The sequence below is a fragment of the Salvelinus namaycush genome, chromosome 34 (assembly GCF_016432855.1).
Source record: "Salvelinus namaycush isolate Seneca chromosome 34, SaNama_1.0, whole genome shotgun sequence".
Classification (NCBI taxonomy): Eukaryota; Metazoa; Chordata; class Actinopteri; order Salmoniformes; family Salmonidae; genus Salvelinus; species Salvelinus namaycush.
In genome coordinates, this window is record NC_052340.1 from 39,830,296 (window position 1) to 39,856,937 (window position 26,642).

At 47.5% G+C, this 26,642-nt stretch overlaps 1 protein-coding gene across 1 annotated transcript in view; it reads right to left on the minus strand.

Annotated features, from left to right (window-relative positions):
* Positions 1–18,961: 18,961 nt before the first annotated feature.
* LOC120028530 (immunoglobulin superfamily member 10-like) overlaps positions 18,962–26,642 on the minus strand; it is a 31,834-nt gene continuing 24,153 nt past the window's right edge. Inside the window, exons 8-9 of the mRNA XM_038973722.1 lie at positions 20,669–21,035; positions 18,962–20,512 (exon numbers count right to left, since the gene is read on the minus strand). Of these exons, the coding sequence (XP_038829650.1) occupies positions 18,962–20,512; positions 20,669–21,035 (1,918 nt within the window). The remainder of the gene's footprint in view (positions 20,513–20,668; positions 21,036–26,642) is intronic.

The window sequence follows — 26,642 nt, forward strand, 5'->3', positions numbered from 1 at the left end:
GCTATATCCTTTTGGAACAATATATTAGTATATTCAAGCGCTCCCAAAATAATTGAAATAATATCTTTAGGAACTATTTTCCAAAAGATATTATTGTTATTCGCTTATTCGATTAATTAAATATTTTGCCAAAACATTTCAGAAATGTCCTTTTGGAACAATATATTAGTGAATTCAAGCGCTTCTATAATAATTGGAATGACAATTTTAGGAACTTTTATTCAAAAGTTATTATTATTTTTCGCTTATTCGATTAATTAAATACTTTGGCAAAACATTTCAGAAATTTCCTTTTGGAACAATATACTAGTATATTCAAGCGCTCCCAAAATAATTGGAATAAAGATTTTAGGAACTCTTTCCCAAAAGTTATTATTAATTTTAACTTTTTCGATTAATTAAATACTTTGCCAAAACATTTCAGAAATATCCTTTTGGGACAATATACTAGTATATTCTAGCGCTTCTAAAATAATTGTCAAATTAATTCTAACCCTTAAGGAATTACCAACAGCACAAGAGGGAAAAATCAGGTCAACTTTCAGCGCGGCGGCTGGACAACGACCTAAGCTTTTTGACTCGGCGGTCACTTTCAACACAGTCTCAATTTAGCGTATCAGTAATTAGTAGCAATCAGTCTCGTGGAACGTTCAATCACTCACATTAATTTGGAGAGTTTCAGGTTTAATACCTTCTACCATTAATCTCAAAATGTCAAGCTCAGACTTATTGCCGATGCTTCTAGTGGGATGCCATTCCCGCTAGGCCCAGATTTGCTAATACAACTTGAACATACAATATCATATTAGATTCCTCACGGTAACACCTAGCTGATCCACTATTGCCCGACTATATGAATCTTATTTTTATTTATTTTTTATTATGGATTCCTCACGGTAACCCCTAGCTGATCAACTATCAACTATGGCCCGACTATGTGAATCCTTTCTTTTAATTATGGATTCCTCACGGTAACCCCTAGCTGATCAACTATCAACTATGGCCCGACTATCTGAATCCTTATAAAGCTTATTCCTCACTGTACATCTAGTCAATCAAATCGACTAGTGCCAGACTATGTGAACAAGTCTTGACCTATTATTACTCAGATATCTTTACACAATGCCTTCGGTTATTGACAGTTTTCACATAATTTTTAACAATAATCCATACTCGCCTTCAGAAACACTGATCTTAATTTGGGTATTGACTATAATATAATATGCAGATTTCGATTTAACAGGTTCTGCTTACCTTTCTATTTGTCGAGCTCTTTGATCAGTATCCTGAGGCGGGCTGAATCACCGAATTTCTCCTGATTACCAGTCACCCCTCCTTCTCGAATCTTTCTCCAACCCGTCTCCTCTCTCATCACTTTCTATGGACCGAATTCCAAGATTTTAACAAACCATCCTCTGCATACCAAGTTTGTTGATAAAACAGTTACTGGAGACAGGAGATCAAGTTGAGACATAGGACGAGGTGTATAATTGTATAATAAGGCAGTTTATTCAAGTGTAAAGATATCTGGCAAATCGTGCAGCACGGCCCCGTTCTGTCTGATTCATATGGAATCGTCGGAGAAGAGGGCGCTAAACATATTGTACAGATTATATATGCGGTCAATGATGTAGGTTGATCTGGTAGTCTGGCCTTCTGATTGGTCGCTCTGGGTCGTGGGTAGTCCTGTTCGGGCCTGATGTCGACGTTCCATTGGCTCTTAACATAGTTCTTTGTCTTGAGTCCCAACCTTGAATATAGTGTGTGTGGGGTTGTTTTAGCAGGGGCCTGTTCATGGGGGAGGGGAGTTGTGTGTGTCTGTGGTTGGTGTCTAATGAGACCAGCATGTGTCCAAGGGAAAGAGGGGGTGTGTGCATTTTGTATAAAAGATAGCTTATGTTGAGAAGTTGTTATAACAAGTTTCCAGTATCTATTACAATTTCTTACACCTCCCATAGTCTGTTCTGGAGTTGGGGAGTGTGAAGAGACCTCTTGTGGAATGTCTTGTGGGACATGCATGGGTGTCCGAGCTGTGGGTCAGTAGTTGAAACAGGCAGCTGGGTACATTCAACATGTCAATACCCCTCATAAACACAAGTAGTGATGAAGTAAATCTCTCCTCCACTTTGAGCCAGGAGAGATTGACATGCATAGCATTAATGTTAGCTCTATGTGTACATCCAAGGGCCAGCTGTGCTGCCCTGTTCTGAGACAATTGCAAGTCCCTTTTTGTGGTACCTGACCACACAACTGAACAGTAGTCCATGTGCAACAAAACTAGAGCCTGTAGGACCTGCCTTGTTGATAGTGCTGTTAAGAAGGTAGAGCTGCGCTTTACATTGGACAGACTTCTCTAAATCTTAGCTACTGTTGTATCAATATGTTTTGACCATGACAGTTTACAATCAAATCAAATCACATTTTATTGGTCACACATGGTTAGCAGATGTTGATGCGAGTGTAGCGAAATGCTTGTGCTTCTAGTTCCGACCATGCAGTAATATCTAACAAGTAATCTAACCTAACAATTTCACAACAACTACCTTATATAAACAAGTGTAAAGGAATGAATAAGAATATGTACATATAAATATATGGATGAGCGATGGCTGAACGGCATAGGCAAGATGCAGTAGATGGTATAGAGTACAGTATATACATAGGAGATGAGTAATGTAGGGTATGTAAACATTATATAAAGTGGCATTGTTTAAAGTGGCTAGTGATACATTTATTACATACATTTTTCCATTAATAAAGTGGCTAGAGTTGAGTCAGTATGTTGGCAGCTTCACTCAATGTTAGTGATGGCTGTTTAACTTCTCTGGGATAGGGGGCAGCATTTTCACTTTTGGATGAATAGCGTGCCCAGAGTAAACTGCCTGCTACTCAGTCCCAGATGCTAATATATGCATATTATTATTAGTATTGGATAGAAAACACTCTGAAGTTTCTAAAACTGTTTGAATGATGTCTGTGAGTATAACGTAACTCATATGGCAGGCAAAAACCTGAGAAAAATTCCAACCAGGAAGTGGGAAATCTGAGGTTTGTAGTTTTTGAACTCAGCCCCTATTGAATACACAGTGGGAAATTGGTAATGTTGCACTTCCTACGGCTTCCACTAGATGTCAACAGTCTTTTGAAACTTGTTTGAGGTTTCTACTCTAAAGGAGGGGCTCATAAGAGTTCTTTGAGTGAGTGGTCTGGCAGAGTACCACAGACTCAGTCTCGCGCGCTCACGTGAAAGTTAGCTACGTTCCACTTCATTTCTGAAGTCAAAGGAATTGTCCGGTTGGAACATTATTGAAGATTTATGTTAAAAACATCCTAAAGATTGATTCTAAACATAATTTGACATGTTGCTACGGACTGTAACTGAACTTTTTTTGACTTTTCGTCTGCTCCTAGTGAACGTGCGTCATGAATGTGGATTACTGGTGTCACACCCTGGCCTTAGTTATCTTTGTTTTCATTATTATTTTAGTTAGGTCAGGGTGTGACATGGTGAAGTATGTGTTTTTGTATTGTCTAGGGTGTTGTATGGTTTAGGGGGTTAAGTAGAGTAGATGGTTTAGTGTTCAGTGTAGGTGTCTAGGAAAGTCTATGGTTGCCTGAATTGGTTCTCAATTAGAGACAGCTGGTTATTGTTGTCTCTGATTGGGAGCCATATTTAAGGCAGCCATAGGCTTTAGCTGGTTGTGGGTAATTGTCTATGTTGAACGTTTGTTGCTTGTCTGTGCACTTACGTTATTTAGCTTCACGGTCGTTTGTTGTTTTGTTAGTTTGTGTATAGTGTTCGTTTTCGTGTTTTTTCTCTCTTCCAAAATAAAGAGATGTATTTTGCACACGCTGCGCCTTGGTCCACTGTCTATCAAGAAGACGATCGTGACAACTGGACTGAACGCGCTAACAAAAGGAGCTATTTTGACATAAATGATGGACATTACCGAACAAAACAAACATTTATTGTGGACCTGGGATTCCTGGGAGTGCATTCTGATGAAGATCATCAAAGGTAAGTGAATATTTATAATGCTATTCTGACATCTGTTGACTCCAACATGGCGGATATCTGTTTGGCTTGGTTTGGGCTCTGAGCGCCGTACTCAGATTTTTGCTTTTTCGGTAAAGTTTTTTTAAAAATCTGACACAGCGGTTGCATTAAGGAGAAGTGTATCTATAATTCCGTGCATAATACTTGTATTGTATCTGCTCCGGGCTTCTCGTTGGGAGTGTAGGATGCTTTGCGAGAGGCCACTGTGTTCGGCTTCCACAGCTCGTAACATGCGATTGTCATTGATTGCCATGCTCCTCTTGCTGTGCTCTTTCGACTCTGCTATCAGATGGGGGATCTCCGGGCAACATTCACCAGTCAAATAACGGCAAACGAGAAGGCGGAGATGCATCCAAAAAGTGCGAACGCCGTTCAGCCACCGGCGTAGAAAAGGTAAACATTCCACTCTGCGTTTTCCCCAGTTTCTTACATAGGCAGGCGACCTGGTTGATCAAGGAACCCACCTCAAGCCTATAATCCCCGGCAAGCAAACAATTGCCGCATTGGAACTCCGAGTGATCCGGTTTGTCCGGAAACAACGTGTAGTAGATACAGCTCCTACAGCGCTGGAACAGTTAGTTTATTTCTCCAGACAAAGAGGGCTCCATTACAAAACTCATCTGGTACCAACTTCGTTAGCTTGATGGCTAGCAGCTTAGCGGCTCTGTCAAGCAGGCTTCAACATGTCTGTTAAGCGGGATTCCGGGACAAGAAATAGCGGTCTTAGCTGTTAAAAGCTAACCACGTCGCGGAATCCACGCAAAAACAAGTTTGGTATTTGTATTTAAAGGAATTTTGTGATGTTTTAGTCAAAAATAACAAACCGATTGTTTCTAGCATACAGCGTTCAGGTGCGCACTCTGATAACGTCACAAGGGTGGGGGTCAACCTCACAGCCTTTCAACCTAATGAGCTAACGACTATTTTTTATGCCGTATATCCAAAGGCATCTCACCCACCTCCACTAGTAAGACACATACAGATGTTAATTTAAACGCACCAATACATATCCTTCAACTTATATAATGTATTCTTTCCAGTCTCTGAAGCCAAGTCTTCGCCGCTATTCAATAAACTATACACCCGTAATCAATTGTCATCCTGGTTAGAACTCGTTAAATATCCATAAACCATTGTCTATCAGCTTGCCATTTATAACATGAGACCAAGCGCATAAGAGCCACCCCCTTCTTACACTTTGTTTCAACATTTATGACACAATGTTTCCATGTATATCTCTCATTGAACCATAGACCCAAATATTTGTGTAATACTGTAGTCAATCTTCTGACTGCCTCAGCACTTCTAGTGACACACACATGCACAGCCCTCAATCACACTGACCACATTGTCTAACCTCTTCAGTTCAGAGTTCAGAGTTCACCAGACACCAGTCAAACCAGAGACACAAACGCCAGTAGCATTCTGCTTTCAAATTCCTTCTCTCTGGCGTTGATGCACGTATGAATATCCCCCCCTTCCTTCCTTCTGTTTGGAAAATACACAGTGGAAGGATGTGGAAGGATGCAGTGAAAGGACACAGTGGAAGGATGTGGAAGGACACAGTGGAAGGATGTGGGAGGACACAGTGGAAGGATGTGGAAGGACACTGTGGAAGGATGTGGAAGGACACAGTGGAAGGATGTGGGAGGACACAGTGGAAGGATGCAGTGGAAGGACACAGTGGAAGGACACAGTGGGAGGACACAGTGGAAGGATGTGAAGGGACACAGTGGAAGGATGTGGAAGGACACAGTGGAAGGACACAGTGGAAGGATGTGGAAGGACACAGTGGAAGGATGTGGAAGGACACAGTGGAAGGACACAGTGGAAGGATGTGGAAGGACACAGTGGAAGGATGTGGGAGGACACAGTGGAAGGATGTGGAAGGACACAGTGGAAGGATGTGGGAGGACACAGTGGAAGGATGTGGAAAGACACAGTGGAAGGATGCAGTGGAAGGATGTGGAAGGACACAGTGAAAGGACACAGTGGGAGGATGTGGAAAGACACAGTGGAAAGACACAGTGGAAGGATGCAGTGGAAGGACACAGTGGAAGGACACAGTGGGAGGACACAGTGGGAGGACACAGTGGAAGGATGTGAAGGGACACAGTGGAAGGATGTGGAAGGACACAGTGGAAGGACACAGTGGAAGGATGTGGAAGGACACAGTGGGAGACAACACAGTGGCGAAGGACACAGTGGAAGGACACAGTGGAAGGACACACAGTGGAAGGGACACAGTGGAGGACACAGTCGGACACAGGGAACACAGTGGAAGGACACAGTGGAAGGACACAGTGGAAGGACACAGTGGGAGGACACAGTGGAAGGACACAGTGGAAGGACACAGTGGGAGGACACAGTGGAAGGACACAGTGGAAGGACACAGTAGAAGAACACAGTGGGAGGACACAGTGGGAGGACACAGTGGAAGGACACAGTGGAAGGATGTGAAAGGACACAGTGGAAGGACACAGTGGAAGGACACAGTGGAAGGACACAGTGGAAGGACACAGTGGGAGGACACAGTGGAAGGACACAGTGGGAGGACACAGTGGAAGGACACAGTGGAAGGATGTGAAAGGACACAGTGGAAGGACACAGTGGAAGGACACAGTGGAAGGACACAGTGGGAGGACACAGTGGGAGGACACAGTGGAAGGACACCCCCCCCCCCCCTCCCCCCCCCCCCCCCCCCCCCCCCCCCCCCCCCCCCCCCCCCCCCCCCCCCCCCCCCCCCCCCCCATTTGTGGATACTGACTGAACTTCAAAGGAGTCAAGCTGATTAGAGTTAAGTGACAATGGGTTAGAGATGAGAGGAGGTCTTGGATGGGGGCCTCTATACTCACAGTGGAAGAGATGAGAAGACTGTATATTATCTGAGAGTTTATATTACCATCTAGCCATGAAGAAAAAAAATACCAATAATAATTTTAACCCTCTACTCATTCCTTAACCCTTTTCCTAATCTTACTCCAAACCAGACAAAATCTGGAGGATTGTCACCGCAATGAGGCTCCCGTGTTCCATCCTGGTGATTGCGTCTAGCTATCCACCAGAAACCTCCCGCTCAGCCGGCTCTGCCGGAATCTGAGACCCCATTTTGTGGGGCCCTTTAGGGTCCACCGGAGGGTTAACTTCTTTGGGATAGGGGGCAGCATTTTCACTTTTGGATGAATAGCGTGCCCAGAGTGAACTGCCTCCTACTCAGTCCCAGATGCTAATATATGCATATTATTATTAGTATTGGATAGAAAACACTCTGAAGTTTCTAAAACTGTTTAAATGATGTCTGTGAGTATAACAGAACTCATATGGCAGGCAAAAACCTGAGAAAAAATCCAAACAGGAAGTGGGAAATCTGAGTTTTGTAGTTTTTGAACTCAGCCCCTATCGAATTCACAGTGGGATATGGGTTATGTTGTACTTCCTAAGGCTTCCACTAGATGTCAACCGTCTTTAGAATGTTGTTTCAGGCTTCTCATGTGAAGGGGGGCCGGATGGGAGCTGTTTGACTAAGGGGTCTGCCTGCAGCCTCATTCTCAGTCATGCGCATTTCACATGAGAGGTAGCTCTCGTTCCATTGCTTTTCTACAGACATTGGAATTCTCCGGTTGGAACATTATTTAACATTTATGATAAAAACATCCGAAAGATTGATTCTATACTTAGTTTGACAAGTTTCTTCGACCTGTAATATATAACTTTTTGAACTTTTCGTCCGACTGGACCTGAACACACTTTTGGATTTGTTTACCAAACGCTCTAACAAAAGAAGCCATTTCGACATAAATGGACATAAATGATGGACATTATCGAACAAAACAAACATTTATTGTGGAACTGCGATTCCTGGGAGTGCATTCTGATGAAGATCATCAAAGGTAAGTGAATATTTAATATGCTATTTATGACTAATGTTGACTGCGCAACATGGCGGATATTTCTTTTGGCTGGTTTAGGCTCTGAGCGCCATTCTCAGATTATGCTTTTTCCGTAAAGTTTTTTTGAAATCTGACACAGCGGTTGCATTAAGGAGAAGTGTATCTAAAGTTCCATGCATAACACTTGAATTTTCATCAACATTTATAATGAGTATTTCTGTGAATTCATGTGGATCTCTGCAAAATCATAGCATGTTTTTGAACTACTGAACATAACACGCCAATGTAAAATTTGATTTTTGGATATAAATATGCACTTTATCGAACAAAACATACATGTATTGTGTAACATGAAGTCCTATGAGTGTCATCTGATGAAGATCATCAAAGGTTAGTGATTCATTTTATCTCTATTTGTGCTTTTTCTGACTCCTCTCTTTGGCGGGAAACATGTCTGGGGTTTTCTGTGACTTGGTGGTGACCTAACATAATCGTTTGTGGAGCTTTCGCTGTAAAGCATTTTTGAAATCAGACACTGTGGCTGGATTAACAAGAATTTTATCTTTAAAATGGTGCCTAATACTTGTATGTTTGAGAAATTTGATTTATGAGATTTCTGTTGATTTGTATTTGGCCAATTTCTCCAATTCCCCTATCCCCAATTTCATTGGCTGTTGGCGCTAGCGGAACCCCAGTCCTAGACAGGTTAATGAATGAACTTACCATTTACAACTCCCCACCAACTACCGGATCTCAGCCCCTTTTCATGTTTCCCTCCTCAGGCCGGTGGTTCCTGGTCTCCATGCTGATGCTGTACCCCGCGACACCCCTCCGCCTCCCCTGGACATCGATGGGTCCCCTGCCTGTGCCATCAGGTCTCTACTGGACTCCTGATGTTGTGGGGGTCGGCTTCAGGATCTGGGGGGGGGGTGGGGGGGGGGGGGGTACTGTCACGCATACTCCCGTTCCCTCTCTCCGGTGCTTGACGTCGCCTGTCTACTAATTACTGCCGGTCCTGGCAACCATCATTACGCACACCTGTTCCCCATCATTACACACACCTGCTCCCCATCGTTATTCACACCTGGACTTCATCAGTACCTTGATTACTTCCCCTTTATTTAGCCCTCAGTAGCCTCCGTCTTCAGGCAGTATTGGTTATGTTCACATTCAGTACGCTTCTCCTGTTTTGTTTATCTGCCTTATTCTCATTATTAAACTCACCTTCTTCACCTGCTTCCTGACTCCCAGCGTATACGTTACAGGGGTTGAGTTGAGGTATGGTGGGGTGAGGGGTTGTTTGATGGGCAGGTCTTTAGTCATCAGAGGGACTTGGGCCTTCAGTCAGAGAGCAGGATAGAACATCAACAGTGATCTTCTAACACAGGAGGGCTGCTACAGAGAGGCCAAACAGGTTCCATCTTCCTTGTGATGTGCAATCCCTGGGACCAGGACCCCTGCTGTGCCCTGCGCTGGAGATAGACATCTCAGATGGAAGGCTGGGTTAGGGACAGGGGAGATGGGGACAGGGGAGATAGGGACAGGGGAGATGGGGACAGGGTTGCACCTAGAATAGAAGCTCAACAGGTGGTGTAATTTCAACTTAAATGACAAAAATTGATAAACAAAGTCATTGGTGTTTTTTTGAAGGAGTCAATTTGACTAGTCTACTTTAGTCATGAGTCCTGTCCAGGGGGTGAGGCCCTGCGATAGAGTAGAGTCCTGTCCAGGGGGTAAGGCCCTGCGATAGACTAGAGTCCTGTCCAGGGGGTGAGGCCCTGCGATAGACTAGAGTCCTGTCCAGGGGGTAAGGCCCTGCGATAGACTAGAGTTCTGTCCAGGGGGTAAGGCCCTGCGATAGACTAGAGTCCTGTCCATGGGGTGAGGCCCTGCGATAGACTAGAGTCCTGTCCAGGGGGTGAGGCCCTGCGATAGACTAGAGTCCTGTCCATGGGGTGAGGCCCTGCGATAGACTAGAGTCCTGTCCAGGGGGTGAGGCCCTGCGATAGACTAGAGTCCTGTCCAGGGGGTAAGGCCCTGCGATAGACTAGAGTCCTGTCCAGGGGGTGAGGCCCTGCGATAGACTAGAGTCCTGTCCAGGGGGTGAGGCCCTGCGATAGACTAGAGTCCTGTCCATGGGGTGAGGCCCTGCGATAGACTAGAGTCCTATCCAGGGGGTGAGGCCCTGCGATAGACTAGAGTCCTGTCCAGGGGGTGAAGTTGTACATCTAGCTACCTCACACTACAGAAACAGGAGATAGACTCCTGCTCCTATGAGCCGTTCCGGCTCACACTAAGCCAAGGCTCATACAAGGTTACTTACCAACATGATATGTGGGCATTTGATTGAATGAATGATGAATGGACTTCAACAATGTGGTACCACATAAGACATGGATATTTTGTTGCAGATGCCATCTAACCAGTTGTGTTTGACTGTGTTTGATTGTCCTCTCGCACAGACATACAAGAAGTTTCTCCTGAGCACAGAGCAGTGGCTCACATTCCAAAGGTTATAGAAGATAATTCCCTATTGCCCCATCCCCATTAACTGACATATCTCACTGCTCTAGACTGGCTATGGAAAATACTCTATAGATGTCATTTTTTTAACCTCCTCACTTCCGCACCAACCAGTGAGGTCCTCTATGAATACGCATTAAATATGCTAGTAGATACCATAGACTTCCAGTCATTGCGCTAATGCTAGTTAGGATTGGCTAGCGAAACTAGCTTCATACTGGACACAGAGACATAGAAATGGTATCCACATCTGACTCTGGGGAAGTAGATAAATTGCCTCGTTGCCAAAATCACGAAGTATCCTTTCAAGGGAACCACAGTCATGGTGAATTAGCCGCCAAGAGTCGATTAACGCACCGGTGCGTAAATCTAAGTAACATAATAAAATAATCCCCATCAAAATCATATAGATGCATTGGATGCGTCTCAACCCAAACCGTCCATCGATGTCGCACTTTCGCATCTGAGGTGAAAGGTGACAGAGCCAGAGTGGTGTTTGTCAGACCAGGAGACATCCCATCTGAGGTGAAAGGTGACAGAGCCAGAGTGGTGTTTGTCAGACCAGGAGACATCCCATCTGAGGTGAAAGGTGACAGAGCTAGAGTGGTGTCAGTCAGACCAGGAGACATCCCATCTGAGGTGAAAGGTGACAGAGCCAGAGTGATGTTTGTCAGACCAGGAGACATCCCATCTGAGGTGAAAGGTGACAGAGCCAGAGTGGTGTTTGTCAGACCAGGAGACATCCCATCTGAGGTGAAAGGTGACAGAGCTAGAGTGGTGTCAGTCAGACCAGGAGACATCCCATCTGAGGTGAAAGGTGACAGAGCTAGAGTGGTGTCAGTCAGACCAGGAGACATCCCATCTGAGGTGAAAGGTGACAGAGCCAGAGTGGTGTTTGTCAGACCAGGAGACATCCCATCTGAGGTGAAAGGTGACAGAGCTAGAGTGGTGTCAGTCAGACCAGGAGACATCCCATCTGAGGTGAAAGGTGACAGAGCCAGAGTGGTGTTTGTCAGACCAGGAGACATCCCATCTGAGGTGAAAGGTGACAGAGCCAGAGGGGTGTTTGTCAGACCCTGAGACATCCCGAAAAATTGGTCTTCTCACGAAAACGTCGGTAACGTCCGAACGGTTTGATCTACATTCACTATTATGACCCCTCTATGGAAAGGGTGGACTATCACAAACACAATGGTGTTCTCCATTTAGCTCAACAAACCTCACAAGTGTCTTTGGACTTGTCTGAAGGTAATCAGTACCGGTTTAAAAAAAATATATGAAAGTACAGTGTAATGGTAGTTTAGTTCAAACCAAAAACAGATGTTACATTTTTGTGCAAAAACACAAACACTTCATAAGCTGTGTTATATCTCCTAGATATAGGAAAAACACTTTAAACCATTATTCCTTATGATATATTTTTGACTGTCTTTTTTGCCTTTTATGTTATGTGTTGTTCAATGCATTTTTATGAGCTATAGTAGAAAGGCCAAATTCTATATTTTATCAAATCATTTTTGTATATATATATTTTTTATACCTACAGGGGTCCTAAAATTCTAAATCAAATAGCTAAATGATTCATGGTATGGGTACAGTGTTTAATAGTCACATGTACAGGGTTAGAGGTGTGACTGCAGGATACAGTGTTTAATAGTCACATGTACAGGGTTAGAGGTGTGACTGCAGGGTACAGTGTTTAATAGTCACATGTACAGGGTTAGAGGTGTGACTGCAGGGTACAGTGTTTAATAGTAACATGTACAGGGTTGAGGTGTGACTGCAGGGTACAGTGTTTAATAGTCACATGTACAGGGTTACAGGGTACTGTGTTTAATAGTCACATGTACAGGGTTACAGGGTACTGTGTTTAATAGTCACATGTACAGGGTTACAGGGTACTGTGTTTAATAGTCACATGTACAGGGTTACAGGGTACTGTGTTTAATAGTCACATGTACAGGGTTGAGGTGTGACTGCAGGATACAGTGTTTAATAGTCACATGTACAGGGTTGAGGTGTGACTGCAGGATACAGTGTTTAATAGTCACATGTACAGGGTTGAGGTGTGACTGCAGGGTACAGTGTTTAATAGTCACATGTACAGGGTTGAGGTGTGACTGCAGGGTACAGTGTTTAATAGTCACATGTACAGGGTTGAGGTGTGACTGCAGGGTACAGTGTTTAATAGTCACATGTACAGGGTTGAGGTGTGACTGCAGGGTACAGTGTTTAATAGTCACATGTACAGGGTTGGAGGTGTGACTGCAGGGTACAGTGTTTAATAGTCACATGTACAGGGTTGGAGGTGTGACTGCAGGGTACAGTGTTTAATAGTCACATGTACAGGGTTGAGGTGTGACTGCAGGGTACAATGTTTAATAGTCACATGTACAGGGTTAGAGGTGTGACTGCAGGGTACAGTGTTTAATAGTCACATGTACAGGGTTGAGGTGTGACTGCAGGGTACAGTGTTTAATAGTCACATGTACAGGGTTGAGGTGTGACTGCAGGGTACAGTGTTTAATAGTATGTTTAGACTATGTGAAATAAATAATTAACATGGTCATAAAAACAACAACAATATATATAAAAATATACAAAATAAATATAAATTTACAATATGAATATAAATATAAATATACAACATAAATATAAATATACAATATAAATATAAATATACAATATGAATATAAATATACAATATGAATATAAATATACAATACAATACGAATATAAATATACAATATGAATATAAATATACAATATAAATGTAAATACAAATATACAATATGAATAAAAATATACAATATGAATATACAATATGAATATAAATATACAATATGAATATAAATAACACTATAAACATCCTAACTGTAGCAGTGATTAATAAATACATGTCTATTGGGGTGGCGGCAGAGAAAAAGATTGTTGAGGCGGTGTGGGTGAATTGACCAGAGTGGGAGCAGCATGACAGTTGAGGGGGTGGGGGGGAATTGACCAGAGTGGGAGCAGCATGACAGTTGAGGGGGTGGGGGGGAATTGACCAGAGTGGGAGCAGCATGACAGTTGAGGGGGTGGGGGGAATTGACCAGAGTGGGAGCAGCATGACAGTTGAGGGGGTGGGGGGGAATTGACCAGAGTGGGAGCAGCATGACAGTTGAGGGGGTGGGGGGGAATTGACCAGAGTGGGAGCAGCATGACAGTTGAGGGGGTGGGGGGGAATTGACCAGAGTGGAAGCAGCATGACAGTTGAGGGGGTGGGGGGGAATTGACCAGAGTGGGAACAGCATGACAGTTGAGGGGGTGGGGGGGAATTGACCAGAGTGGGAGCAGCATGACAGTTGAGGGGGTGGGGGGGGAATTGACCAGAGTGGGAGCAGCATGACAGTTGAGGGGGTGGGGGGGAATTGACCAGAGTGGGAGCAGCATGACAGTTGAGGGGGTGGGGGGGAATTGACCAGAGTGGGAGCAGCATGACAGTTGAGGGGGTGGGGGGGAATTGACCAGAGTGGGAGCAGCATGACAGTTGAGGGGGTGGGGGGGGAATTGACCAGAGTGGGAGCAGCATGACAGTTGAGGGGGTGGGGGGGAATTGACCAAGTGAAATAAAAACAATACAAATTATTATTAATAACAAATAATCAATGATATACATACAGTACTGCCTGTGTCTGAGTGATCGAAGCAGGAAGAACAGGGGGTGTTTATTAACGGGGTGTCTGATAATCTTCTTGGCCTTCCTGAGACACCTGGTGTTGTAGGTGTCCTGGAGGGCAGGCAGTGTGCACCCAATGGTGCGTTTCGGCCCTCTGAAGAGCCTTGCGGTCCGCGGTGGAGTTGACGTACCAGGCTGCAATGCAGCCCGACAGCATGCTCTCGACGGTGCTCCTGTAGAACACTGTGAGGAGGTCCTCGGGGACAGACTGAATTCCTTCAGCATCCTGAGGTTGAAGAGTTGCTGTCGTGCTTTCTTCACCACGGTGTCAGTGTGGTTAGACCATTTCAGCTTCTTGGAGACGTGTACGCCGAGGAATTTGAAGTTATTGACCGTCTCCACGGCGGTTCCGTTGATGAAGATGGGGGCGTGTCCAGTCTGGTTCCTCCTGAAGTCCACAATGAGATCCTTTATTTTGCTGACATTGAGGGAGAGGTTGTTTACATGGCACCATGCAGTCAGAGTGCCTCCCTCCCTCCCTGTAGGCTGTCTCGTCATTGTTGGTGATCAGGAATGTCGTGTCATCACTGAACATGAGAATTGAGTTGGAGCTGTGTGAGACCACGCAGTCGTGGGTATATAGAGAAATTATTGCATGGAACTCTATTACATCTCATATTGCTAGCAGGTTGCTAGCAAACCTGGTTTCAAAAACCAGATAAAGCAACACCTCACGGCACAACGCCTCTCCCCTATTTGACTTAGATAGTTTGTGTGTATGTATTGATATGTAGGCTACGTGTGCCTTTTTTAAAAATGTATGTTGTTCTGTCCTTGAGCTGTTCTTGTCTAATGATGTTCTGTATTATGTAATGTTTCATGTTTTGTGTGGACCCCAGGAAGAGTAGCTGCTGCTTTTACAACAGCTAATGGGGATCCTAATAAAATACCAAAAATACAGGAAAAACAGGAGGAGACGCACCCTTGTGGGGCCCCCATGTTAAGAATCAGTGCCTAAGGGGCCCATCAGGAAGTCCAGGACCCAGTTACATAGGGAGGAGTTCAGACTCAGGCACTATGCTATTCTTTTAGCAATCCAGTGACTGAGTTGGCATATTCATTGATGTTGTCTCCCGAGGCAACCCAGAACATATTCCAGTCCACGTGATCAAAACATTCTCGGAGCATCAATTCAACGCTGTACAGACCTGACCACCGGAACTTCCCTTTTGAGTTTTTGTTTGTAGGCGGGAAAAAGAAAGATGGAGTCATGGTCGGATTTGCCAAAAGAAGGACGGGAGAGGGCCTTATACCCGTGTCGAAAAGACGTGTAGCAGTGGTCAAGAGTAGAATTTCCACAAGTTAGACAATCAATGTGTTGGTAATAATCTGGGAGCACGGTTCTCAAATTACTTTTGTTAAAGTCCCCCGCAATAATGAACTCTGCCTCCGAGAATGCAGTCTCCAGTTTGTTCAGGGTCTATTGAAATACAACAATGAAGATCTTTGAGAGCCATTTTGGTGTCGGTCTGAGGCGGGATTCACACAGCCACGTCGATAATCCCTGAGAATGCTCTCGGGAAGGTAAAAAGAGCAACACGTCGGGGGAGCAGAACCTCTCAGGTTCCTGTACGTTTTCTTCGTCGCACCATGTGCTGTTGGGCATAAAGCAGAACCCACCACCTTTGTTCTTGGCAGAGAGAGCCTACTTCCTATCTGCTAGAAAACTGTAAAAACCCGCTGGTTGTATATAATCAGTCTGGATGTCGGAAGAAAGACAAGTCTCAGAAAAACAGAGTATGTTGCAGGATCTGATGTCCCTCTGGAGCATCCCAGCGTAGGGAGAGAAGCTATAGAGCTTGGGAGTGTAAACCAGATGCCACAATAACCCCCCACTCCCCTCCTCTAAAGGGAACAGAGGTGCTGTTCCTAATGACCTCCACCTCCCTCCTCTAAAGGGAACAGAGGTGCTGTTCCTAATGACCTCCACCTCCCTCCTCTAAAGGGAACAGAGGTGCTGTTCCTAATGACCTCCACCTCCCTCCTCTAAAGGGAACAGAGGTGCTGTTCCTAATGACCTCCACCTCCCTCCTCTACAGGGAACAGAGGTGCTGTTCCTAATCACCTCCACCTCCCTCCTCTACAGGGAACAGAGGTGCTGTTCCTAATGACCTCCACCTCCCTCCTCTACAGGGAACAGAGGTGCTGTTCCTAATGACCTCCACCTCCCTCCTCTAAAGGGAATAGAGGTGCTGTTCCTAATGACCTCCACCTCCCTCCTCTACAGGGAACAGAGGTGCTGTTCCTATTGACCTACACCTCCCTCCTCTACAGGGAACAGAGGTGCTGTTCCTAATGACCTCCACCTCCCTCCTCTAAAGGGAACAGAGGTGCTGTTCCTAATGACCTCCACCTCCCTCCTCTACAGGGAACAGAGGTGCTGTTCCTAATCACCTCCACCTCCCTCCTCTACAGGGAACAGAGGTGCTGTTCCTAATGACCTCCACCTCCCTCCTCTAAAGGGAACAGAGGTGCTGTTCCTAATGACCTCCACCTCCCTCCTCTAAAGGGAACAGAGGTGCTGTTCCTAATGACCTCCACCTCCCTCCTCTACAGGGAACAGAGGTGCTGTTCCTAATGACCTCCACCTCCCTCCTCTACAGGGAACAGAGGTGCTGTTCCTAATGACCTCCACCTCCCTCCTCTAAAGGGAACAGAGGTGCTGTTCCTAATGACCTCCACCTCCCTCCTCTAAAGGGAACAGAGGTGCTGTTCCTAATGACCTCCACCTCCCTCCTCTACAGGGAACAGAGGTGCTGTTCCTAATGACCTCCACCTCCCTCCTCTACAGGGAACAGAGGTGCTGTTCCTAATGACCTCCACCTCCCTCCTCTACAGGGAACAGAGGTGCTGTTCCTAATGACCTCCACCTCCCTCCTCTACAGGGAACAGAGGTGCTGTTCCTAATGACCTCCACCTCCCTCCTCTAAAGTGAACAGAGGTGTTGTTCCTATTGACCTCCACCCCCCTCCTCTACAGGGAACAGAGGTGCTGTTCCTAATGACCTCCACCTCCCTCCTCTACAGGGAACAGAGGTGTTGTTCCTATTGACCTCCACCCCCCTCCTCTACAGGGAATAGAGGTGCTGTTACTAAATATCCCCCCTCCCTCCTCTACAGGGAACAGAGGTGCTCTTCCTAATGACCCCTCCCTCCTCTGCAGGGAACAGCGGGGCTCTTCCTAACGACCCCTCCCTCCCTCCTCTGCAGGGAACAGCGGGGCTCTTCCTAATGACCCCTCCCTCCTAATTACCTCCAAACAGTGAGCACCAAAAAACTGCTTTGGGACAAAACCCAGAGCCTCCAACCTCATAGTGGCCTGGCTGAAGAACCTATTCGATCTACGTGGACCTCTGGGAGCTATATTCTTAGAAAGTGCTCTGCATTGACCCCTTGAACACAACTCAAAACAACTCAACCACGTTGCTTCAGTCAGCTCAATTAGCTTCACATTGGACGAAACAGGACAAAATACAGGACAAGAAACACGTTCCATCTTTGGTTTAATTTCATCTCCCGGGTACCATTCATTTACACCTAAGCACCAATTAATTTCCACAAAGTCGTTATTAGCTACAAAAGGCATAAATATATTATTACATAAAACCAATAATGCATAATTGTATTTACGTTGAGAGACAGTTCATATAATGCCACTGAATACTGTGTAAATTATAATTTCACATCCATAAAAGTTGGTATTAATACCCAAGCACTATCAAACCACGATAGGAGAGATAGAGAATAACATCACAAACTAACAAAAGCTCATTCAAAAAAGATCAACATTTGGAAATGTGAGAAATGTATTATGAACAACTGTATGATAATCCAGTGTAGAATGTATATGAGAAATATATATTTGGCAGTCCATAAAAATATACTGCTTGTATATAAACAAGCAGTGAAGTCAGAATAGGTGGAAACATTCTCATAATAGTTATTTTTCTCTCTCTCTCTCTGTCATTGCAGCAAATCCGTCACTAAACGACCAAAAAAGAGACATAAACATCGAGGCAGTGTCCAGAGGGAACATAGTGAGTGGGTTTCTCTGTCTTCCTCTCTCTCCATAGGCTGTAACAGTATAGTGTTGGGTCAGAACTGTCAACATGTAGCCTCGCTGTCAGACCTAGTCTCTAGACCCTTTAAAAACATGTAACCTCACTGTCAGACCTAGTCTCTAGACCCTTTAAAAACATGTAACCTCACTGTCAGACCCAGCCTCTATACCCTTTAAAAACATGTAACCTCACTGTCAGACCCAGTCTCTAGACCCTTTAAAAACATGTAACCTCACTGTCAGACCTAGTCTCTAGACCCTTTAAAAACATGTAACCTCACTGTCAGACCTAGTCTCTAGACCCTTTAAAAACATGTAACCTCACTGTCAGACCTAGTCTCTAGACCCTTTAAAAAACAAAACAATAGAGAACCAGTGGTGGGTTTCCAGACCTCTGACTATGTTACAGTAAGAATAATAGCTAGTCCGTCTTTCTGGGAAAAGAACAGATCCTCTTCTGTACAGTTTCCCTTTCTTTTTGTTCCCTCCTCCTTTCCCTCCTCCTCCTCTCAATAATCCGGTTCTGCTACTGGGCTGATTGATGTGAGCTGTACCGTGGTCAAACTATTCCACAAACCCGGCTCTTCACAAGTCCACATGGGGAAAATAGTCTTTCCTGACATTGTACATTATAGGACACACTGTGAAGTTTCTGTGTCTGTTTAGAGTTTATAGTCCAGGGTTTTTATATTCCCCTTCAGTCAGCGTTGGTCCTCACAGCACACGCATATACGTAACCCGTGAGTCCGTGCCCAGATGGTTTTTGGCCAGGCACTTGTAGGTGCCAGAATCTGCTGTGGTGGGTCTCTGGATGATCAGCGTGCCCTGTGGGTGGAGCAGCTCGCTGCCCGTGGGCCGCCCTTTCCCCGCCGTGGAGAGCACAGAGCGGTCAGGCAGCTCCCAGGTAATCTCTGGCTTTGGGATCCCGATGACGGCACAGTTGAGTTGGATGGGCGCCCCCGCCACCACCCTCACGGTGGGAGGGGGTCCCGCGGTGATGCGGGGAGGGTAGGCGATGATGATGACCGGCACTGTGAGAACCGCCTCGCCTGCGTCATTCCCTACCCGACACACGTAGTTTCCCCGGTCGTGGAGGGTGGTGTCCCTGACAACCAGGGTCCCGTTCTCCATCAGCTGGTGGCGTCCATGGACCTGCGGCCTGACCAGGGTGTGGCCTCCAGGGATGGTCCAGTAGATGCTGGGGCTGGGGCTGCCATCAGCCAGGCAGTGGAGGAACAGAGGGTCCCCAGACACACTGCGTATGATTCCTCTGGGCCTGGTGAGGATTAAAGGTTTCTGGCCCACCTCCAGAACTATCAGTTTCTCAATGTAGCCCACCGAGTTCTTAGCGGCACAGCGGTACTTCCCAGCATCCTCCTTCGTGGGGTTGTAGATGACGAAGGTTCCGTCGTTGCCTATGTGTTGGCGCAAGCCCCGGTCGGGGCTGCCAGTGAAGCGGGTCCCATTAGGCAGCAGCCAGATGATCTCTGGTGTGGGGTGACCATCTGCAGAACAGTTCAGCACCGTGGTCTTGCCCATGCGGGTCACCACCTTCTCGTTGAAGGGGTTCTTGAAGATGGGCCGTCGGAGCATGTCAGTGACCTCCAGCTGTACCACCATCACCGCCTCCCCTCCGTCGTTCCTTGCCATGCAGATGAACTCCGCCATGTCCGTCGGACGGACGTTCCGGAATTCCAGCGTTCCGTTGTGGTGGACGATAATTCTGCTGCCAAAATACGGAGCATTCAGGAAGATGTTATCCGGCATGATCCAGGTGATCTTCGGAGGTGGGTCTCCAGCGGCCTTGCAGTCTATGAACTTCCTGGAGTACTTAGCAGCCGTGTCTTTCACCACGGTCCTGTTCTGGTAGTAGCCGTTGATCACCGGAGGGTTTCCGTCAATATCCAGCTTGTAAACCTTGCTGTCATCCCCGGCGGTGTTGCGAGCCATGCACACGTACTCACCAGCATCCCTAAGCTTAACGTCCCGGATATCGAGAGACCCGTTGACGTGCATCAGGTAGCGTTCGTTGGAGGCTGCGATCATGTCGTTGGTAGGGAGCATCCACAGGATTTTGGGCTTGGGCTCGCCCGTGGCCTCGCAGTCGAAGCGGATGTCACCTCCAGGCTTCACTTGGGCGTAGGTCCGGCTGGGCGTCCGTATCCGTGGCGCTGCAGTCACCACGGTGATGTGTACGTGCATCTCATCCTTGCCCAGCTGGTTCTCGGCGTAGCACGTGTAGTCTCCCTCCTCCGCCATGCCCACCTGTAGACAGACACAGTACCAGCAGATCGGAGTCAGAGGACTACAAAGACAGAGAAGAAATACATCTAGCAACGTTGAGTTAGCAACATTGAATACAGCCCATTATTCCTAGCAAGCCAATGCATTAACTAATTAGTGTTCAGGTAGATTTCACACCTGGTTGAGATAAAGCGTGCCATTATCAAACAGGATGTATCGACGTGCGCGTCCCCCTCCACTGCTGCTGTCTGCCTGCAGGGCGCTGTTGACCATGGTGCCGTCCGGTAGGCCCCAGGAGATCTCTGGCTCCGGGGCTCCAGACGCTTTGCAGTCCACCTTCAGGTCGTTGCCGTAGGGGACCTGCTTCTTGCTGTACGTCTTGGGCTCGATCTTGGCTGGCTTCATGGACACAGTGACCTTCATGAGCTGGAGGTCGTCTCCCACCTTGCTGCGCGCCACACACAGGTAGTCCCCAGTGTCCTTGTCACTCACAGAGTCTATGACCAGGGTACCGTTGTCCAGGACCTGGATCCTGTTTCCCATCCTGGATAAAGAGTTGTGAAAAATAATTAGGTACATTGGCTCTTTCTTTAAAAGTTACTTCGTACTGCAGCACAGCTTGCGGGCTGCCGCAGAATTCTATGGCACGTTATTTAAGTGTCAGCCATTGTTACCATTAATGCTAGTTAGTTCTAGTTTGACCCCCAGAGGCCATCTTTGAGAAGCATTTGACTGTTTTTTATATTGGCTGTATTAGAGAATTTAAAACCTTTTTTTGTAAGAACATAGTATATGGGATTGATTTTAAGAAATGTAGCTTAATTAATTTGATTAATATTATTGTGTTTCTATTCCAAGAAAAACAAAACCCTCAGGGTTTCCGTTAGGAACATATGGCGCTGTACAATGTGACCGGCCGGGAGGAGGATACTAAGTGACTACGAGTGAAGAGCAAAATAATCTTAACATTTCCACACCCTAATTGTAGGCTAACCAATACCCAAACGAAGATTCAGTGTGTCATCATTTGTAGATAACAACAAATTAAAAATTGTTGAATAGAGAAAGAATGTTGCTTTATATGATATTACTTCCTATTGATTTTACAATAACATACAGAAGTATAGTAGGTCATGTAGAGTTGAGACTACTGGGGGAAATGTTCTGTTTAAAACAGCAGCAGTCATGTCATCACATCAACAACATCTAATGACTTTTCCTCCTTGTGGAGCTTATATGTCCTCCTGCTTGGTATTTCCATCAATCTCCGTAAAACATACGTGGAATGTGTCATTCTTACAGGGGCCAGATGGGCTTACAGCAGATCACTCTATCACACCTGGCAGGGCCAGACGGGCTTACAGCAGATCACTCTATTACACCTGGCAGGGCCAGATGGGCTTACAGCAGATCACTCTATCAAACCTGGCAGGGCCAGATGGGCTTACAGCAGATCACTCTATCAAACCTGGCAGGGCCAGATGGGCTTACAGCAGATCACTCTATTACACCTGGCAGGGCCAGACGGGCTTAAAGCAGATCACTCTATTTCACCTGGCAGGGCCAGACGGGCTTACAGCAGATCACTCTATTACACCTGGCAGGGCCAGACGGGCTTACAGCAGATCACTCTATCAAACCTGGCAGGGCCAGATGGGCTTACAGCAGATCACTCTATTACACCTGGCAGGGCCAGACGGGCTTAAAGCAGATCACTCTATTTCACCTGGCAGGGCCAGACGGGCTTACAGCAGATCACTCTATTACACCTGGCAGGGCCAGACGGGCTTACAGCAGATCACTCTATTACACCTGGCAGGGCCAGACGGGCTTACAGCAGATCACTATTACACCTGGCAGGGCCAGACGGGCTTACAGCAGATCACTCTATTACACCTGGCAGGGCCAGACGGGCTTACAGCAGATCACTATTACACCTGGCAGGGCCAGACGGGCTTACAGCAGATCACTCTATTTCACCTGGCAGGGCCAGACGGGCTTACAGCAGATCACTATCACACCTGGCAGGGCCAGACGGGCTTACAGCAGATCACTCTATTTCACCTGGCAGGGCCAGAGGGGCTTACAGCAGATCACTCTATTACACCTGGCAGGGCCAGACGGGCTTACAGCAGATCACTCTATTTCACCTGGCAGGGCCAGACGGGCTTACAGCAGATCACTCTATTACACCTGGCAGGGCCAGACGGGCTTACAGCAGATCACTATTACACCTGGCAGGGCCAGACGGGCTTACAGCAGATCACTCTATTACACCTGGCAGGGCCAGACGGGCTTACAGCAGATCACTCTATTACACCTGGCAGGGCCAGACGGGCTTACAGCAGATCACTCTATTACACCTGGCAGGGCCAGACGGGCTTACAGCAGATCACTCTATTACACCTGGCAGGGCCAGACGGGCTTACAGCAGATCACTCTATTACACCTGGCAGGGCCAGACGGGCTTACAGCAGATCACTATCACACCTGGCAGGGCCAGACGGGCTTACAGCAGATCACTATCACACCTGGCAGGGCCAGACGGGCTTACAGCAGATCACTCTATTTCACCTGGCAGGGCCAGATGGGCTTACAGCAGATCACTCTATTTCACCTGGCAGGGCCAGACGGGCTTACAGCAGATCACTCTATTTCACCTGGCAGGGCCAGACGGGCTTACAGCAGATCACTCTATTACACCTGGCAGGGCCAGACGGGCTTACAGCAGATCACTCTATTCCACCTGGCAGGGCCAGATGGACTTACAGCAGATCACTCTATTTTACCTGGCAGTTCCAGATGGACTTACAGCAGATCACTCTGTTTCACCTGGCAGGGCCAGACGGGCTTACAGCAGATCACTCTATTACACCTGGCAGTGCCAGACGGGCTTACAGCAGATCACTATTTCACCTGGCAGGGCCAGACGGGCTTACAGCAGATCACTCTATTTCACCTGGCAGGGCCAGATGGGCTTACAGCAGATCACTCTATTACACCTGGCAGGGCCAGATGGGCTTACAGCAGATCACTCTATTTCACCTGGCAGGGCCAGACGGGCTTACAGCAGATCACTCTATTTCACCTGGCAGGGCCAGACGGGCTTACAGCAGATCACTCTATTTCACCTGGCAGGGCCAGACGGGCTTACAGCAGATCACTATTACACCTGGCAGGGCCAGACGGGCTTACAGCAGATCACTCTATTTCACCTGGCAGGGCCAGACGGGCTTACAGCAGATCACTCTATTTCACCTGGCAGGGCCAGACGGGCTTACAGCAGATCACTCTGTTTCACCTGGCAGGGCCAGATGGGCTTACAGCAGATCACTATTACACCTGGCAGGGCCAGACGGGCTTACAGCAGATCACTCTATTTCACCTGGCAGGGCCAGACGGGCTTACAGCAGATCACTCTATTCACCTGGCAGGGCCAGACGGGCTTACAGCAGATCACTCTATTTCACCTGGCAGGGCCAGATGGGCTTACAGCAGATCACTCTATTACACCTGGCAGGGCCAGATGGGCTTACAGCAGATCACTCTATTACACCTGGCAGGGCCAGATGGGCTTACAGCAGATCACTCTATTACACCTGGCAGGGCCAGACGGGCTTACAGCAGATCACTCTATTTCACCTGGCAGGTCCAGATGGGCTTACAGCAGATCACTCTATTACACCTGGCAGGGCCAGACGGGCTTACAGCAGATCACTCTATTTCACCTGGCAGGTCCAGATGGGCTTACAGCAGATCACTCTATTACACCTGGCAGGGCCAGACGGGCTTACAGCAGATCACTCTATTTCACCTGGCAGGTCCAGATGGGCTTACAGCAGATCACTCTATCAAACCTGGCAGGGCCAGATGGGCTTACAGCAGATCACTCTATCAAACCTGGCAGGGCCAGATGGGCTTACAGCAGATCACTCTATTACACCTGGCAGGGCCAGACGGGCTTAAAGCAGATCACTCTATTTCACCTGGCAGGGCCAGACGGGCTTACAGCAGATCACTCTATTACACCTGGCAGGGCCAGACGGGCTTACAGCAGATCACTCTATCAAACCTGGCAGGGCCAGATGGGCTTACAGCAGATCACTCTATTACACCTGGCAGGGCCAGACGGGCTTAAAGCAGATCACTCTATTTCACCTGGCAGGGCCAGACGGGCTTACAGCAGATCACTCTATTACACCTGGCAGGGCCAGACGGGCTTACAGCAGATCACTCTATTTCACCTGGCAGGGCCAGACGGGCTTACAGCAGATCACTCTATTACACCTGGCAGGGCCAGATGGGCTTACAGCAGATCACTCTATTTCACCTGGCAGGGCCAGACGGGCTTACAGCAGATCACTCTATTTCACCTGGCAGGCCCAGACGGGCTTACAGCAGATCACTCTATTACACCTGGCAGGGCCAGACGGGCTTACAGCAGATCACTATTACACCTGGCAGGGCCAGACGGGCTTACAGCAGATCACTCTATTACACCTGGCAGGGCCAGACGGGCTTACAGCAGATCACTATTACACCTGGCAGGGCCAGACGGGCTTACAGCAGATCACTATATTTCACCTGGCAGGGCCAGACGGGCTTACAGCAGATCACTATCACACCTGGCAGGGCCAGACGGGCTTACAGCAGATCACTCTATTTCACCTGGCAGGGCCAGACGGGCTTACAGCAGATCACTCTATTACACCTGGCAGGGCCAGACGGGCTTACAGCAGATCACTCTATTTCACCTGGCAGGGCCAGACGGGCTTACAGCAGATCACTCTATTACACCTGGCAGGGCCAGACGGGCTTACAGCAGATCACTATTACACCTGGCAGGGCCAGACGGGCTTACAGCAGATCACTCTATTACACCTGGCAGGGCCAGACGGGCTTACAGCAGATCACTCTATTACACCTGGCAGGGCCAGACGGGCTTACAGCAGATCACTCTATTACACCTGGCAGGGCCAGACGGGCTTACAGCAGATCACTATCACACCTGGCAGGGCCAGACGGGCTTACAGCAGATCACTATCACACCTGGCAGGGCCAGACGGGCTTACAGCAGATCACTCTATTTCACCTGGCAGGGCCAGATGGGCTTACAGCAGATCACTCTATTTCACCTGGCAGGGCCAGACGGGCTTACAGCAGATCACTCTATTTCACCTGGCAGGGCCAGACGGGCTTACAGCAGATCACTCTATTACACCTGGCAGGGCCAGACGGGCTTACAGCAGATCACTCTATTCCACCTGGCAGGGCCAGATGGACTTACAGCAGATCACTCTATTTTACCTGGCAGTTCCAGATGGACTTACAGCAGATCACTCTGTTTCACCTGGCAGGGCCAGACGGGCTTACAGCAGATCACTCTATTACACCTGGCAGTGCCAGACGGGCTTACAGCAGATCACTATTTCACCTGGCAGGGCCAGACGGGCTTACAGCAGATCACTCTATTTCACCTGGCAGGGCCAGATGGGCTTACAGCAGATCACTCTATTACACCTGGCAGGGCCAGATGGGCTTACAGCAGATCACTCTATTTCACCTGGCAGGGCCAGACGGGCTTACAGCAGATCACTCTATTTCACCTGGCAGGGCCAGACGGGCTTACAGCAGATCACTATTTCACCTGGCAGGGCCAGACGGGCTTACAGCAAATCACTCTATTTCACCTGGCAGGGCCAGACGGGCTTACAGCAGATCACTCTATTTCACCTGGCAGGGCCAGACGGGCTTACAGCAGATCACTCTATTTCACCTGGCAGGGCCAGACGGGCTTACAGCAGATCACTATTACACCTGGCAGGGCCAGACGGGCTTACAGCAGATCACTCTATTTCACCTGGCAGGGCCAGACGGGCTTACAGCAGATCACTCTATTTCACCTGGCAGGGCCAGACGGGCTTACAGCAGATCACTCTGTTTCACCTGGCAGGGCCAGATGGGCTTACAGCAGATCACTATTACACCTGGCAGGGCCAGACGGGCTTACAGCAGATCACTCTATTTCACCTGGCAGGGCCAGACGGGCTTACAGCAGATCACTCTATTTCACCTGGCAGGGCCAGATGGGCTTACAGCAGATCACTCTATTACACCTGGCAGGGCCAGATGGGCTTACAGCAGATCACTC